This window comes from Borostomias antarcticus, assembly GCF_949987555.1.
Source record: "Borostomias antarcticus genome assembly, chromosome: 3".
NCBI classification, from domain to species: Eukaryota; Metazoa; Chordata; class Actinopteri; order Stomiiformes; family Stomiidae; genus Borostomias; species Borostomias antarcticus.
The window spans coordinates 16,463,524-16,482,287 of NC_140236.1; the positions used below are offsets into that span (position 1 = coordinate 16,463,524).

The 18,764-nt window shown below is 44.3% G+C and overlaps 1 protein-coding gene across 1 annotated transcript; it reads left to right on the forward strand.

Moving 5' to 3' along the window:
* Positions 1-15,617: 15,617 nt before the first annotated feature.
* On the forward strand, positions 15,618-18,590 carry snrpg (small nuclear ribonucleoprotein polypeptide G). Its single transcript, XM_084435957.1, has 4 exons — positions 15,618-15,751; positions 16,174-16,196; positions 17,328-17,452; positions 18,292-18,590. The coding sequence occupies exons 1-4, from the start codon at positions 15,720-15,722 to the stop codon at positions 18,340-18,342; spliced, it is 231 nt and encodes a 76-aa protein (XP_084292083.1). The 5' UTR covers positions 15,618-15,719; the 3' UTR covers positions 18,343-18,590.
* Positions 18,591-18,764: the final 174 nt, after the last annotated feature.

Sequence of the window (18,764 nt, forward strand, 5' to 3'; positions counted from 1 at the left end):
ATAGCGCCACCTATTGGTAAAACAGGAAGTCCTCATAACTCCTCTATACATTATCCGATTTGTCCGATATATCTCACGCTTCATGAGGGTTCTGTCCTGAACACATCTATGTGTCAGTATTGCGTCATACTTATAGCGCCACCTATTGGTGAAACAGGAAGTCCTCATTACTACTACATACATTATCCAATTTGTCTGATATATCTCACGCTTCATGACGGTTCTCTCCTGAACACATCTATGTGTCAGTATTGCGTCATACTTATAGCGCCACCTATTGGTGAAACAGGAAGTCCTCATAACTCCTACATACATTATCCAATTTGTCCGATATATCTCACGCTTCATGACGGTTCTGTTCTGAACACATCTATGTGTCAGTATTGCGTCATACTTATAGCGCCACCTATTGGTGAAACAGGAAGTCCTCATAACTCCTGCATACATCATCCGATTTGCACCAAATTGCTGACGCTTCATGAAGGTGACATCCTGAACACATCTATGCGTCGGTATTGAGTCACACTTACAGCGCCACCTACTGGTGAAACAGGAAGTCCTCATAACTCCTACATACGTTAACCGATTTACTCAACATTTCTCACGCTTCATCAAGGTACCGTCCTGAACACATCTATGCTTCGGTATTGAGTCACGCCTAGAGCGCCACCTACTGGTGACAGGAAGTGTCTCTCAGTACTGCACACCGAAATAGCACACCCTTTAACGGCGCCACACCCCGACACGCGTGGGGTGCGAGGGCCCGCTCACTGCTGCTCGCAGCCCTAGTTAGGGCCCGAGCACTGGCGGTGCGAGGCCCTATTGAAACTCGAAGGATTATTATTATTATTCTTCTCCTTCTCCTTCTCCTTCTCCTTCTTCTTCTCCCCAAACAAATGCCTTTTTGGCGGCCTTAACATCGATGAAAACGGATGAAACTTTGCACATACGTCAGTCCCGGTAAAAAATTTGATAATTCATGGGTGACGGAAATGGGCGTGGCAAAACGGCTCAAGTGCGCCCCCTGGAAAATTTAAAATGGCGAGCCCCACCTTTCAGTTTGATGTAGTCGAACGAAATTCGGTGGGCATATGTAGTTCATCGAGACACACTAAAATGTCTCTTGGAGCTATACCCAACATGCAACAGGAAGTCCGCCATCTTGCTTTTAATGTGCCATTTTGTCCTTGTTTTGACCATTTCCATGCCTCGTACTTCAACGAACTCCTCCTACAGATTTCATCCGATCAACTTCATATCGGGTCGGCTTCATCTTAAGACCTTTGTGATCAAAAGTTATCAAAAAAATTGAGTTTTCACCACACACCCTTGCCGTGGCGCCCCGCCAAAGTTTGACATTTCGCCATAAAACACGAAGTCCTCATAACTCCTACATACATTATCCAATTTGTCCGATATATCTCATGCTTCATGACGGTTCTGTCCTGTACACATCTATGTTTCAGTATTGCATCATACTTATAGCGCCACCTATTGGTGAAACAGGAAGTCCTCATAACTCCTACATACATTATCCAATTCGTCCGATATATCTCACGCTTCATGAAGGTTCTGTCCTGAACACATCTATGTGTCAGTATTGCGTCATACTTATAGCGCCACCTATTGGTGAAACAGGAAGTCCTCATAACTCCTACATACATTATCCAATTCGTCCGATATATCTCACGCTTCATGAAGGTTCTGTCCTGAACACATCTATGTTTCAGTATTGCATCATACTTATAGCGCCACCTATTGGTGAAACAGGAAGTCCTCATAACTCCTACATACATAATCCAATTCGTCCGATATATCTCACGCTTCATGAAGGTTCTGTCCTGAACACAACTATGTGTCAGTATTGCGTCATACTTATAGCGCCACCTATTGGTGAAACAGGAAGTCCTCATAACTCCTCCATACATTATCCGATTCGTCCGATATATCTCACGCTTCATGACGGTTCTGTCCTGAACACATCTATGTGTCAGTATTGCATCATACTTATAGCGCCACCTATTGGTGAAACAGGAAGTCCTCATAACTCCTACATACATTATCCAATTCGTCCGATATATCTCACGCTTCATGAGGGTTCTGTCCTGTACACATCTATGTTTCAGTATTGCATCATACTTATAGCGCCACCTATTGGTGAAACAGGAAGTCCTCATAACTCCTACATACATTATCCAATTCGTCCGATATATCTCACGCTTCATGAAGGTTCTGTCCTGAACACATCTATGTGTCAGTATTGCGTCATACTTATAGCGCCACCTATTGGTGAAACAGGAAGTCCTCATAACTCCTCCATACATTATCCAATTCGTCCGATATATCTCACGCTTCATGAAGGTTCTGTCCTGAACACATCTATGTGTCAGTATTGCGTCATACTTATAGCGCCACCTATTGGTGAAACAGGAAGTCCTCATAACTCCTACATACATTATCCAATTCGTCTGATATATCTCACGCTTCATGAGGGTTCTGTCCTGAACACATCTATGTGTCAGTATTGCGTCATACTTATAGCGCCACCTATTGGTGAAACAGGAAGTCCTCATAACTCCTCCATACATTATCCGATTTGTCCGATTTATCTCACGCTTCATGACGGTTCTGTCCTGAACACATCTATGTGTCAGTATTGCGTCATACTTATAGCGCCACCTATTGGTGAAACAGGAAGTCCTCATAACTCCTCCATACATTATCCGATTTGTCCGATTTATCTCACGCTTCATGACGGTTCTGTCCTGAACACATCTATGTGTCAGTATTGCGTCATACTTATAGCGCCACCTATTGGTGAAACAGGAAGTCCTCATAACTCCTCCATACATTATCAGATTCGTCCGATATATCTCACGCTTCATGAGGGTTCTGTCCTGAACACATCTATGTGTCAGTATTGCATCATACTTATAGCGCCACCTATTGGTGAAACAGGAAGTCCTCATAACTCCTACATACATTATCCAATTCGTCCGATATATGTCACACTTCATGACGGTTCTGTCCTGAACACATCTATGTGTCAGTATTGCGTCATACTTATAGCGCCACCTATTGGTGAAACAGGAAGTCCCCATAACTCCTCCATACATTATCCGATTTGTCCGATATATCTCACGCTTCATGACGGTTCTGTCCTGAACACATCTATGTGTCAGTATTGCGTCATACTTATAGCGCCACCTATTGGTGAAACAGGAAGTCCTCATAACTCCTCCATACATATTCCGATTTGTCCAATTTATCTCACGCTTCATGACGGTTCTGTCCTGAACACATCTATGTGTCAGTATTGCGTCATACTTATAGCGCCACCTATTGGTGAAACAGGAAGTCCTCATAACTCCTGCATACATCATCCGATTTGCACCAAATTGCTGACGCTTCATGAAGGTCACCTTCTGAACACATCTATGCGTCGGTATTGAGGTACACTTACAGCGCCACCTACTGGTGAAACAGGAAGTACTCATAACTCCTACATACATTATCCGATTTACTCCAAATTGCTCATGCTTGATGAAGGTCGCATCTTGAACACATCTGTAGGTTTGTATTGCGTCATACCTACAGCACCACCTACTGCTTACAGGAAGTCCTCATAACTCCTACATACTTTGTCCGATTTACACAACATTTCTCACGCTTCATCAAGGTACTGTCCTGAACACATCTATGCGTCGGTATTGAGTCACGCTTAGAGCGCCACCTACTGGTGACAGGAAGTTTCTGTCAGTACTGGACACCGAAATAGCACACCCTTTAACGGCGCCACACCCCGACCCGCGTGGGGTGCGAGGGCCCGCTCACTGCTGCTCGCAGCCCTAGTTAGGGCCCGAGCACTGGCGGTGCGAGGCCCTATTGTATTTCGAAGGATTATTATTCTACCTTCTTGTTCTTCTTCTTCTTCTTCTCCCCAAACAAATGCCTTTTTGGCGGCCTAAACATCGATGAAAACGGATAAAACTTTGCAGATACGTCAGTCCCGGTAAAAAATTGCATAATTCATGGGTGCCGGAAATAGGCGTGGCAAAACGGCTCAAGAGCGCCCCCTGGAAAGTTTAAAATGGCGAGCCCCACCTTTCAGTTTGATGTAGGCGAACGAAATTCGGAGGGCATATGTATTTCATCGAGCCACACTTAAATGTCTCTTGGAGCTATACCCAACATGCAACAGGAAGTCCGCCATTTTGCTCTTAATGTGCCATTTTGTCCTTGTTTTGACCATTTCCATGCCTCGTACTTCGACGAACTCCTCCTACAGATTTCATCCGATCAACTTCATATCGGGTCAGCTTCATCTTAAGACCTTTGTGATCAAAAGTTATCAAAAAAATTGAGTTTTCACCAAACACTATTGCCGTGGCGCCCCGCAAAAGTTTGACGTTTCGCCATAAAACACGATGTCCTCATAACTCCTCCATACATTATCGGATTTGTCCGATATATCTCACGCTTCATGACAGTTCTGTCCTGAACACATCTATGTGTCAGTATTGCGTCATACTTATTGCGCCCCCTATTGGGGAAACAGGAAGTCCTCATAACTCCTACATACATTATCCAATTCGTCCGATATATCTCACACTTCATGACGGTTCTGTCCTGAACACATCTATGTGTCAGTATTGCATCATACTTATAGCGCCACCTATTGGTGAAACAGGAAGTCCCCATAACTCCTCCATACATTATCGGATTTGTCCGATATATCTCACGCTTCATGACGGTTCTGTCCTGAACACATCTATGTGTCAGTATTGCGTCATACTTATATCGCCACCTATTGGTGAAACAGGAAGTCCTCAGAACTCCTGCATACATCATCCGATTTGCACCAAATTGCTGACGCTTCATGAAGGTCACCTTCTGAACACATCTATGCGTCGGTATTGAGTTACACTTACAGCGCCACCTACTGGTGAAACAGGAAGTACTCATAACTCCTACATACATTATCCGATTTACTCCAAATTGCTCATGCTTGATTAAGGTCGCATCTTGAACACATCTGTAGGTCAGTTTTGCGTCATACCTACAGCACCACCTACTGCTTACAGGAAGTCCTCATAACTCCTACATACTTTGTCCGATTTACACAACATTTCTCACGCTTCATCAAGGTACTGTCCTGAACACATCTATGCGTCGGTATTGAGTCACGCTTAGAGCGCCACCTACTGGTGACAGGAAGTTTCTGTCAGTACTGGACACCGAAATAGCACACCCTTTAACGGCGCCACACCCCGACCCGCGTGGGGTGCGAGGGCCCGCTCACTGCTGCTCGCAGCACTAGTTATTAGGGCCCGAGCACTGGCGGTGCGAGGCCCTATTGAAACTCGAAGGATTATTATTCTCCTTCTCCTTCTCCTTCTTCTCCTTCTCCTTTACTCCAAACAAATGCCTTTTAGGCGGCCTGAACATCGATGAAAACGGATGAAACTTTGCAGATACGTCAGTCCCGGTGAAAAATTTGATAATTCATGGGTGACGGAAATGGGCGTGGCAAAACGGCTCAAGAGCGCCCCCTGGAAAGTTTCAAATGGCGAGCCCCACCTTTCAGTTTGATGTAGGCGAACGAAATTCGGAGGGCATATGTATTTCATCGAGCCACACTTAAATGTCTCTTGGAGCTATACCCAACATGCAACAGGAAGTCCGCCATTTTGCTCTTAATGTGCCATTTTGTCCTTGTTTTGACCATTTCCATGCCTCGTACTTCGACGAACTCCTCCTACAGATTTCATCCGATCAACTTCATATCGGGTCAGCTTCATCTTAAGACCTTTGTGATCAAAAGTTATCAAAAAAATTGAGTTTTCACCAAACACCCTTGCCGTGGCGCCCCGCCAAAGTTTGACATTTCGCCATAAAACACGAAGTCCTCATAACTCCTCCATACATTATTCAATTTGTCCGATATATGTCACGCTTCATGACGGTTCTGTCCTGAACACATCTATGTGTCAGTATTGCGTCATACTTATAGCGCCACCTATTGGTGAAACAGTACGTCCTCATAACTCCTCCATACATTATCCGATTTGTCCGATATGTCTCACGCTTCATGACGGTTCTGTCCTGAACACATCTATGTGTCAGTATTGCGTCATACTTATAGCGCCACCTATTGGTGAAACAGGAAGTCCTCATAACTCCTCCATACATTATCCAATTTGTCCGATATATCTCACGCTTCATGACGGTTCTGTCCTGAACACATCTGAACATCGATGAAAACGGATGAAACTTTGCAGATACGTCAGTCCCGGTGAAAAATTTGATAATTCATGGGTGACGGAAATGGGTGTGGCAAAACGGCTCAAGAGCGCCCCCTGGAAAGTTTCAAATGGCGAGCCCCACCTTTCAGTTTGATGTAGGCGAACGAAATTCGGAGGGCATATGTATTTCATCGAGCCACACTTAAATGTCTCTTGGAGCTATACCCAACATGCAACAGGAAGTCCGCCATTTTGCTCTTAATGTGCCATTTTGTCCTTGTTTTGACCATTTCCATGCCTCGTACTTCGACGAACTCCTCCTACAGATTTCATCCGATCAACTTCATATCGGGTCAGCTTCATCTTAAGACCTTTGTGATCAAAAGTTATCAAAAAAATTGAGTTTTCACCAAACACCCTTGCCGTGGCGCCCCGCCAAAGTTTGACATTTCGCCATAAAACACGAAGTCCTCATAACTCCTCCATACATTATTCAATTTGTCCGATATATGTCACGCTTCATGACGGTTCTGTCCTGAACACATCTATGTGTCAGTATTGCGTCATACTTATAGCGCCACCTATTGGTGAAACAGTACGTCCTCATAACTCCTCCATACATTATCCGATTTGTCCGATATGTCTCACGCTTCATGACGGTTCTGTCCTGAACACATCTATGTGTCAGTATTGCGTCATACTTATAGCGCCACCTATTGGTGAAACAGGAAGTCCTCATAACTCCTCCATACATTATCCAATTTGTCCGATATATCTCACGCTTCATGACGGTTCTGTCCTGAACACATCTATGTGTCAGTATTGCGTCATACTTATAGCGCCACCTATTGGTGAAACAGGAAGTCCTCATAACTCCTCCATACATTATCCAATTTGTCCGATATATCTCACGCTTCATGACGGTTCTGTCCTGAACACATCTATGTGTCAGTATTGCGTCATACTTATAGCGCCACCTATTGGTGAAACAGGAAGTCCTCATAACTCCTCCATACATTATCCAATTTGTCCGATATATCTCACGCTTCATGACGGTTCTGTCCTGAACACATCTATGTGTCAGTATTGCGTCATACTTATAGCGCCACCTATTGGTGAAACAGGAAGTCCTCATAACTCCTCCATACATTATCCGATTTGTCCGATATATCTCACGCTTCATGACGGTTCTGTCCTGAACACATCTATGTGTCAGTATTGCGTCATACTTATAGCGCCACCTATTGGTGAAACAGGAAGTCCCCATAACTCCTCCATACATTATCCGATTTGTCCGATATATCTCACGCTTCATGACGGTTCTGTCCTGAACACATCTATGTGTCAGTATTGCGTCATACTTATAGCGCCACCTATTGGTGAAACAGGAAGTCCTCATAACTCCTGCATACATCATCCGATTTGCACCAAATTGCTGACGCTTCATGAAGGTCACCTTCTGAACACATCTATGCGTCGGTATTGAGTTACACTTACAGCGCCACCTACTGGTGAAACAGGAAGTACTCATAACTCCTACATACATTATCCGATTTACTCCAAATTGCTCATGCTTGATGAAGGTCGCATCTTGAACACATCTGTAGGTCAGTATTGCGTCATACCTACAGCGCCACCTACTGCTTACAGGAAGTCCTCATAACTCTTACATACTTTGTCCGATTTACACAACATTTCTCACGCTTCATCAAGGTACTGTCCTGAACACATCTATGCGTCGGTATTGAGTCACGCTTAGAGCGCCACCTACTGGTGACAGGAAGTTTCTGTCAGTACTGGACACCGAAATAGCACACCCTTTAACGGCGCCACACCCCGACCCGCGTGGGGTGCGAGGGCCCGCTCACTGCTGCTCGCAGCACTAGTTATTATTATTCTCCTTCTCCTTCTTCCAAAACAAATGCATTTTTGGCGGCCTAAACATCGATGAAAACGGATGAAACTTTGCAGATACGTCAGTCCCGGTGAAAAATTAGATAATTCATGGGTGACGGAAATGGGCGTGGCAAAACGGCTCAAGAGCGCCCCCTGGAAAATTTAAAATGGCGAGCCCCACCTTTCAGTTTGATGTAGGGGAACGAAATTCGGAGGGCACATGTATTTCATCGAGACACACTAAAATGTCTCTTGGAGCTATACCCAACATGCAACAGGAAGTCCGCCATTTTGCTCTTAATGTGCCATTTTGTCCTTGTTTTGACCATTTCCATGCCTCGTACTTCGACGAACTCCTCCTACAGATTTCATCCGATCAACTTCATATCCGGTCAGCTTCATCTAAAGACCTTTGTGATCAAAAGTTATCAAAAAAATTGAGTTTTCACCAAACACCCTTGCCGTGGCGCCCCGCCAAAGTTTCACATTTCGCCATAAAACACGAAGTCCTCATAACTCCTCCATACATTATCCAATTTGTCCGATATATCTCACGCTTCATGACGGTTCTGACCTGAACACATCTATGTGTCAGTATTGCATCATACTTATAGCGCCACCTATTGGTGAAACAGGAAGTCCTCATAACTCCTCCATACATTATCCAATTCGTCCGATATATCTCACGCTTCATGACGGTTCTGTCCTGAACACATCTATGTGTCAGTATTGCGTCATACTCATAGCGCCACCTATTGGTGAAACAGGAAGTCCTCATAACTCCTGCATACATCATCCGATTTGCACCAAATTGCTGACGCTTCATGAAGGTCACCTTCTGAACACATCTATGCATCGGTATTGAGTTACACTTACAGCGCCACCTACTGGTGAAACAGGAAGTACTCATAACTCCTACATACATTATCCGATTTACTCCAAATTGCTCATGCTTGATGAAGGTCGCATCTTGAACACATCTGTAGGTCAGTATTGCGTCATACCTACAGCGCCACCTACTGGTGAAACAGGAAGTCCTCATAACTCCTACAAACATTATCCGATTAACACCACATTGCTCACGCTTGATGAAGGTCGCGTCCTGAATTCATCTGTAGGTCAGTATTGAGTCACGCTTAGAGCGCCACCTACTGGTGAAACAGGAAGTCCTCATAACTCCTGCATACATCATCCGATTTGCACCAAATTGCTGACGCTTCATGAAGGTGGCCTTCTGAACCCATCTATGTGTCGGTATTGAGTCACACTTACAGCGCCACCTACTGGTGAAACAGGAAGTCCTCATAACTCCTACATACGTTATCCGATTTACTCAACATTTCTCACGCTTCATCAAGGTACCGTCCTGAACACATCTATGCTTCGGTATTGAGTCACGCCTAGAGCGCCACCTACTGGTGACAGGAAGTTTCTCTCAGTACTGCACACCGAAATAGCACAGCCTTTAACGGCGCAGCACCCCGACACGCGTGGGGTGCGAGGGCCCGCTCACTGCTGCTCGCAGCCCTAGTTATTATTATTCTTCTCCTTCTCCTTCTCCTTCTCCTTTACTCCAAACAAATGCCTTTTAGGCGGCCTGAACATCGATGAAAACGGATGAAACTTTGCAGATACGTCAGTCCCGGTGAAAAATTTGATAATTCATGGGTGACGGAAATGGGCGTGGCAAAACGGCTCAAGAGCGCCCCCTGGAAAATCTAAAATGGCGAGCCCCACCTTTCAGTTTGATGTAGGCGAACGAAATTCGGAGGGCATATGTAGTTTATCGAGACGCACTAAAATGTCTCTTGGAGCTATACCCAACATGCAACAGGAAGGCCGCCATTTTGCTTTTAATGTGCCATTTTGTCCTTGTTTTGACCATTTCCATGCCTCGTAATTCGACGAACTCCTCCTACAGATTTCATCCGATCAACTTCATATCGGGTCAGCTTCATCTTAAGGCCTTTGTGATCAAAAGTTATCAAAAAAATTGAGTTTTCACCAAACACCATTGCCGTGACGCCCCGCCAAAGTTTGACATTTCGCCATAAAACACGAAGTCCTCATAACTCCTCCATACATTATCCAATTTGTCCGATATATCTCACGCTTCATGACGGTTCTGTCCTGAACACATCTATGTGTCAGTATTGCGTCATACTTATAGCGCCACCTATTGGTGAAACAGGAAGTCCTCATAACTCCTCCATACATTATCCAATTTGTCCGATATATCTCACGCTTCATGACGGTTCTGTCCTGAACACATCTATGTGTCAGTATTGCGTCATACTTATAGCGCCACCTATTGGTGAAACAGGAAGTCCTCATAACTCCTCCATACATTATCCAATTTGTCCGATATATCTCACGCTTCATGACGGTTCTGTCCTGAACACATCTATGTGTCAGTATTGCGTCATACTTATAGCGCCACCTATTGGTGAAACAGGAAGTCCTCATAACTCCTCCATACATTATCCAATTTGTCCGATATATCTCACGCTTCATGACGGTTCTGTCCTGAACACATCTATGTGTCAGTATTGCGTCATACTTATAGCGCCACCTATTGGTGAAACAGGAAGTCCCCATAACTCCTCCATACATTATCGGATTTGTCCGATATATCTCACGCTTCATGACGGTTCTGTCCTGAACACATCTATGTGTCAGTATTGCATCATACTTATAGCGCCACCTATTGGTGAAACAGGAAGTCCCCATAACTCCTCCATACATTATCGGATTTGTCCGATATATCTCACGCTTCATGACGGTTCTGTCCTGAACACATCTATGTGTCCGTATTGCGTCATACTTATAGCGCCACCTATTGGTGAAACAGGAAGTCCTCATAACTCCTGCATACATCATCCGATTTGTACCAAATTGCTGACGCTTCATGAAGGTCGTATTTTGAACACATCTATGCGTCGGTATTGAGTCACACTTACAGCGCCACCTACTGGTGAAACAGGAAGTACTCATAACTCCTACATATGTTATCCGATTTACTCCAAATTGCTCATGCTTGATGAAGGTCGCATCTTGAACACTTCTGTAAGTCAGTATTGCGTCATACCTACAGCGCCACCTACTGGTGAAACAGGAAGTCCTCATAACTCCTACATACGTAATCTGATTTACTCAACATTTATCACGCTTCATCAAGGTACCGTCCTGAACACATCTATGCTTCGGTATTGAGTCACACTTAGAGCGCCACCTACTGGTGACAGGAAGTTTCTCTCAGTACTGCACACCGAAATAGCACACCTTTTAACGGCGCCAGACCCCGACATGCATGGGGTGCGAGGGCCCGCTCACTGCTGCTCGCAGCCCTAGTTCTCCTTCTACCTTCTCCACAAACAAATGCCTTTTTCGCGGCCTAAACATCGATGAAAACGGATAAAACTTTGCAGATACGTCAGTCCCGGTGAAAAATTAGATAATTCATGGGTGACGGAAATGGGCGTGGCAAAACGGCTCAAGAGCGCCCCCTGGAAAATTTAAAATGGCGAGCCCCACCTTTCAGTTTGATGTATGCGAACGAAATTCGGCGGGCATATGTAGTTCATCTAGGCACACAAAATGTCTCTTGGAGCTATACCCAACATGCAACAGGAAGGCCGCCATTTTGCTTTTAATGTGCCATTTTCCCCTTGTTTTTACGATTTCCATGCCTCGTACTTTAACGAACTCCTCCTACAGATTTCATCCAATCAACTTCATATTCTGTCAGCTTCACCTAAAGACCTTTGTGATCAAAAGTTATCAAAAAAATTGAGTTTCACCAAACACCCTTACGGTGGCGCCCCGCAAAAGTTTGACATTTCGCCATAAAACACGAAGTCTTCATAACTCCTCCATACATTATCCAATTTGTCCGATATATCTCACGCTTCATGACGGTTCTGTCCTGAACACATCTATGTGTCAGTATTGTGTCATACTTATAGCGCCACCTATTGGTGAAACAGGAAGTCCTCATAACTCCTTCATACATTATCCAATTTGTCCGATATATCTCACGCTTCATGACGGTTCTGTCCTGAACACATCTATGTGTCAGTATTGCGTCATACTTATAGTGCCACCTATTGGTGAAACAGGAAGTCCTCATAACTCCTGCATACATCATCCGATTTGCACCAAATTGCTGACGCTTCATGAAGGTCACCCTCTGAACACATCTATGCGTCGGTATTGAGTCACACTTACAGCGCCACCTACTGGTGAAACAGGAAGTACTCATAACTCCTACATACGTTATCCGATTTACTCCAAATTGCTCATGCTTGATGAAGGTCGCATCTTGAACACTTCTGTATGTCAGTATTGCGTCATACCTACAGCGCCACCTACTGGTAAAACAGGAAGTACTCATAACTCCTACATACGTTATCCTATTTACTCAACATTTCTCACGCTTCATCAAGGTACCGTCCTGAACACATCTATGCATCGGTATTGAGTCACGCTTAGAGCGCCACCTACTGGTGACAGGAAGTTTCTCTCAGTACTGGACACCGAAATAGCACAGGCTTTAACGGCGCCACACCCCGACATGCGTGGGGTGCGAGGGCCCGCTCAATGCTGCTCGCAGCCCTAGTTCTGTTTTTTGTTTTAGTTTATTTTATATATTGTACAGCACTTTGGTGCAGCTTCGGTTGATTTTAAACATGCTTTATAAATAAAGTTGACCTTGACCTTGACCTAACAATGATGTTGTAAAATGCATGCAGCACTGTCGATCTGAAAGATTGATTCATTATTACCATGGATCGGTATTGAGATTGATCAAGGACGAGTATGAATTAGCAGCCACGAACTCAGCGAGTTATCCGAGATGCGGTAGCAGCGGCCAAAGCTCCTGCTGGCGGGGAGTGAAGCTTTTCAACTCGCCTGTCACTGGCTCCCTGGAGGAATTTAGCCTGGCTGCAATAACGTTATCAGAATGAATACCATCTACTAGCAAACAAAACATGTTCAGCTATAATTAACCTGTTAAAACTAAGATGCCTGGATAAAAAAATAATGTCTCCAATGGATATATTTGACAAAAACAGGTTCATATGCAAGCCGTTTTCCATTGCTAAATCAAAGCGGGGAGAGCTGGGAACGTGCGTCTACATTTCGTGAACTTTCTCGTGGACGTGCGTAGGCCAGAAAAGCACAACTGCGCAAGTACAAAAGTCACCGGAAAGCCAGAAAAGCACAACTGCGCAAGTACAAAAGTCACCGGAAATAGTCAAATGACTACAAATTTGCCAAGATGGCGCGGTTCAATAGGGCTTCATTTGTGATAGCGCTCAGTGAATGGAGTGGCTGTATCCAGTTCTATTAATACATCCATGGTCTGCACCGATGCAGGCTCGATTCACATGTGCAGCTGTGTTTATTGTCCGAAATGGAAGACGCGCCGTACAAATGTAAGTTCCTCACAAATTATATGACATTTGCATTGTATTTCGCATCAAATTCCATTCTCCAGTTCAGAAAACGGTAGATTATGTTCATTTGATTGATGTAACGTGGTGGATATTTACCGGGACTGTTGTTCAGACTACAGCTGATCAAACTGACAATGGAAAACGAAAAGTTGTCCACAAAAAAATGAAACAGCACTAAAGAAGCTTGGGAGTAAGTATTATTTATTTTCATAGGTTTAGTCCATGAATGGACTAAAAAACGTAATGTAGACACTCAATCAACCAACAAGCAATCAGTGAGATATAGGCCAAGTGACTTGTTTTTAGATAAATGCATCTTCTTCCAAACATTAAGCAAAGTTTCACTTGTTCCATTGGCAGATTTCACTAATTAGGCCTACAACCAAAAACAAAAGAAGATTTTTTTAAGATTCCTTGAAAGAAGATTAATTGGGTCATTGTATACCATTACTAGGACTTGACAAATGATGTGTAGGCCTACTTGGTAAGATGTGGAGTGATTGGAGGGGCCACACAGCACTCATTCTGACCCAAACATTTTAACCATCTTCCCGTACATATTTCTTAACAGCTTCACCATAAAAGAAATGAACCTGGAGGGTCAGGCAAGTCCAAAACAGGCCTCAAAGAAATGGGAGAATTTAAAGAAGTACACAGTAAATGTGTTTCACATAACATGAATATAGCCTTCTAGATGTTGCAGAGATCTCATGCCATTGTTTGTTTTAGGAGCTGAGAGCTCCACCAACTGGCTCTGGGACTGACCAGGGAGAGGAAACCCCTGCTACTTGGAGCTTCTATGATGGCATGCATGAGGCACTGGGGTCAAAACCATCTTTGACTCCACCTGTCCTCATTGCCTCATGCATGTCGAACCCCACCATCAAGGCCAGTCCAGATCCATCTTCCCTCCCGGGCACATCCAGGTCCAATCCACTGTCCCTCCCAGGCACATCCGCGTCTGATCAACCATCCCTCGCAGGTTCATCCACATCCGATACACCGTCCCTCCCAGACACATCCAGGGTGTCCTCACTTGAACCTCCCCTCCCCTGCCAAAAAAGACAGATGTCCATTGATGGGGGTTGATAATTTTCAGTTGTGATCGGTGATGCCCAATTTTCAGTTTTCAATATTATTTTATTTTCAATAAATAAGAATTGTGGCAATCCCTGTGTATCCTTTATACAGAATCTGGAGACAAATATGTGCAGTCTCTGGTTGTCATATTAGTGGTATGGCCTGCAATCTAAACTAGCCTATAGGCTACTTCAGATCACAGGTGAACACAGCTCTGGAAAGGATGAGATCACAGCAAAATCCTGGTTTACTATGTATGGTTTACTAAATCAGGACAAACAAAATCAGGCCTGCTTTGTTTTGATGCAAATAAAAACAAAAATACAAATAATCGTGCTAAAGCCGCTGGGTGGGAAAATGACAATTATTTTATTGACAATAGTCCTAATAATAATGAATTAGGGTAAAGGTGAAATGAATAGGTAAGAGTTCTTAAAATGATGTATAAATATAGGCCTAATTGAATGCCTTGGCCATATTGTCATATGGATATTTCCACTTAGGACCTAGGTAGGCTATCTGATATAGGCAATCCTCATAAGCTGTAACAAGGAAGATATGAACGATGCCTCTACCGCTGCAAAGTGTTGTTGACGTGAAACCATGGTAACCGTTGTGGTTAGTGTTTCCTGTTTCCGCTGGAGTGAGGGGAGTGCTTCCCTAAGGTTTTTTATACCCTACACCCTAATCAAGGGAACTGCATTCAGCTGTGAGGGGACTACAAAACGGGGTGAACTCGGTGACTGAGTGCGAGTGGGGAGAGACTGGATTCGGAAAGGGCCATCTAGTGTTCTATATCTATATGGCCCCATCCATCCCCTTGGGTGTGACCGGATGTCATGTACACCCGTGAGATACCAACTCCATGCACACGGGGGCGCGCACCAGAACACTGCAGGGGAAGTGCATGCTCTCGAACCTCTCGTTTTCCGGCGTAGCGTGAGACGCGTGCTTTCCTTTCCGCGTCTTTCAGAAACGAACACCGTACGAAGTTGAAAGAAAGCCTCGCTGCTGTAGATAAAAAGGAGGGAGTAGAACCATGAGTAAAGCACATCCACCCGAGCTGAAGAAGTAAGTGGTTTTGTAACATGCTGCACTGTATTGTATACGAGTTTACTGCTTTAGCTTTGGTGTTTGTTCAAACAGTCCGTATCTTCATTCATTTTAGCTAAGTTAGCTAATCTAAGCTAGCATAAGATGTAGATGAGCTATCCCATTCATAAGCACACACGGCTAGGCATAGCTAGCTACACCGCTGCTAATAGGATAACCGGCTATATTTCTAGGTCGATGTAGGAATGATCAAAATTAGTAGATAGCTACGAGGCAAGGTAGCGGCTAGCTAGCTAGTCTAGCTAAATGAGTTACGTTAGCCATATAATGCATTGTTTGCAGGAAAGTCGCTCATTTTGAACTAGTTGAGATAGCTTAATTAGGGAAGCTAATTAGCTAAGTTGTGCGTTAGCTAACTTCCACTCTTTTCCCCATTCAAGGTTCATGGACAAAAAGCTGTCGTGTGAGTATAATTAATGATGATGATCAGCTTGGTGTGATTAGATGTAACGGCTTAATGTACACTATATGGACACAAGTATTGGGACACCTACACATTACACCTACAGGAGCTTTTATGACATCACATTCTAAATTCACACCTATGGGATGAACTAGAACGGAGATTGCGAGCTAGGCCCTTTCGTCCAACATTAGTGTCTGACCTCACAAATGCTCTTCTGGATAATGGGCAAAAATTGCCACAGACAATTTTTATAGAAGCCTTCCCAGAATAGTGAAAGTTGTTATAGCTGGAAATGGGGGAGCAGTTCCATATGAATGCCTATGAATTTAGAATGGGATGTCAGAAAAGCTCCTGTAGGTGTAATATATGGGTGTACCAATACTTTTGTCCTGCTCGATTGCTGTGCAACATATCAACTGACGAGTTGTTAAAGCGTATTTCACAATACTGGTTATTCTAGCCAGCAATGTCAAATGTATGTGACGCTTGTTTTGTCTGTCTGGCACAATATGGTTAGCTACATTAGCTAGCTAACGTTAGCTAGTCACGAGATTGATGCACAACAAGCAGATCAACCGAGAGTGCTCTTTTCAAGTAACGTTTATTCACGTGTGCGCTCACTGCGCTGAGCCACCCAGGCTGATCTTACTTGCACTGCGTCAATGACGATATTTATTGCAAAAAAAAGTCTGTGCTATGATCCACAAAGGCTGATATTTTGTTAAGCACAACCATCAATGCTGATATTTTGTTGCAAAAAATGTCACCTGCCAAAGTGTCAGGTGGCTTCCAAAACATACACGCCAAATCAAAAATATACCCACATTTGTCGCTTGGCGGGTGTTAATTTCGAACCCTGCACACAACAATCAAGAGTGCTCAGGCACCGTTATAGAGTCTGATGGCTGCTGGCACAAAGGAGACGCTCAGTTTTGCATGTGGGTGGGATGCGCCTGTGGCTGAAGGTTCTCCCCATCTGCCATCTTATGTTTAGATTCAGGAGCCCCACAGTACTTTTTATCTATTTCTAGCGTTGCTGGTACTCTAGTGAGCTCCTGACAAGTCAAGCGCTGGTCACGTGCATGCCTGGATGTCTCATGCCTGTTTCCCCCCCCCCCCCCCCCCCAGTGAAGCTGAATGGCGGCAGGCACGTCCAGGGCATCCTGCGGGGCTTCGACCCCTTCATGAACCTGGTGATGGACGACTGTCTGGAGATGGCCCCCGGGGGACAGCAGAACGGCATCGGCATGGTGGTCCGTACACGCAGAACCCTCTAGAACCCATCTATACCCGCCCACCCCTCTAGAACCCATCTGTACCCACACAGCCCTCTAGAACCCATCTGTACCCACACATCCCTCTAGAACCCATCTGTACCCACACAGCCCTCTAGAACCCATCTGTACCCACACAGCACTCTAGAACCCATCTGTACCCACACAGCCCTCTAGAACCCATCTGTAAGACCTTGGTCTGCCAAACCTGAGTACTCACTATTAGACCAAGCAGATCTTTGTCTGCTCATTGGGGTACATTTGGACTTGCATGTCATTACAAGGCAGGCCTAGCACATCGCAAGAGGCCATTTTCATCCCCATCCCTTAGCTAGTCGTAGCAGAAAGTGACTAGTCTGCCTATTGGAATGTAGGATTGGATCTTTTAAACCGGGTCTACATAAAAAGGCCACGACTAGACTAGTTGTACAACAGCCATCTCGTCTTTTCATGTTGAATCTTGAAAACGGCAGTTTTAAGACTGTCGATACTCCAAATGAGCAAAGCAAATCAAACTTAATTTATATAGCGCATTTCACACACTGCGCCCCGGGCTGATGTAACAGTTGGTTGAGGGTGCGCATTATAAATAAAAAATAACATAACACAAAGGCAACACAATGCGCTTTACAGAAAGAGAGAGGGGGGGGGGGGTGTTCATATACTGATCCTACCCCTGCTTTTCCAGAGGGAAGCAAAAAACAGCAGTCACAAACCACACAGCAAATTTAGCTTTTAAAACCCTCTCGGTTGTTGTGTATGGACACGTCTTTAGACCTGAACTGTTTATTTACTTGTTTGTTTGTTTGTTTATGCAGGTTATCAGAGGGAACAGCATCATCATGCTGGAGGCTCTGGAGAGAGTTTGAGGCTCTGGCTTGGCTAGGAGAGAGGAACCGTCATGTCATCTTTCACACCTAGTCTTGTCCTTATCTGGGGAGTCGTCAAACCTCTTCTACTACCCTCTGTCCTCGTGGAATTCCTTTATTTTTGTAGAGGGAGTAAATACTGTCTCATAGTCATGTATCTGATACATTCAGATGGAGCATGTTTCATTTGGAAATGTTTTGAATTGTGATATCGTTTGTGAATAAACTTGACACTTTTGTTTTCTGTATCTTTCTGTTGTCATGCTGCTGCTTTGACTGTCCATACATCCAGGGCAGTTGTGTTGCACCACTGAGAATGGAATGGATTTCTGCTAAATCTAAATATGAAAACGAGTGCTATATGATTCAGTGCTATAAATCAGGAAACAACCTGTCCATCCATATTTGATTACTATTGATCA

Excerpts from the sequence above, each read along its gene's own strand:
- snrpg (XM_084435957.1), top strand. The coding sequence starts at position 15,720 with ATGAGTAAAGCACATCCACCCGAGCTGAAGAA. Across the intron at positions 15,752-16,173 it reads CATCCACCCGAGCTGAAGAA|GTTCATGGACAAAAAGCTGT; the intron begins GTAAGTGGTTTT and ends TCCCCATTCAAG. Across the intron at positions 16,197-17,327 it reads CATGGACAAAAAGCTGTCGT|TGAAGCTGAATGGCGGCAGG; the intron begins GTGAGTATAATT and ends CCCCCCCCCCAG.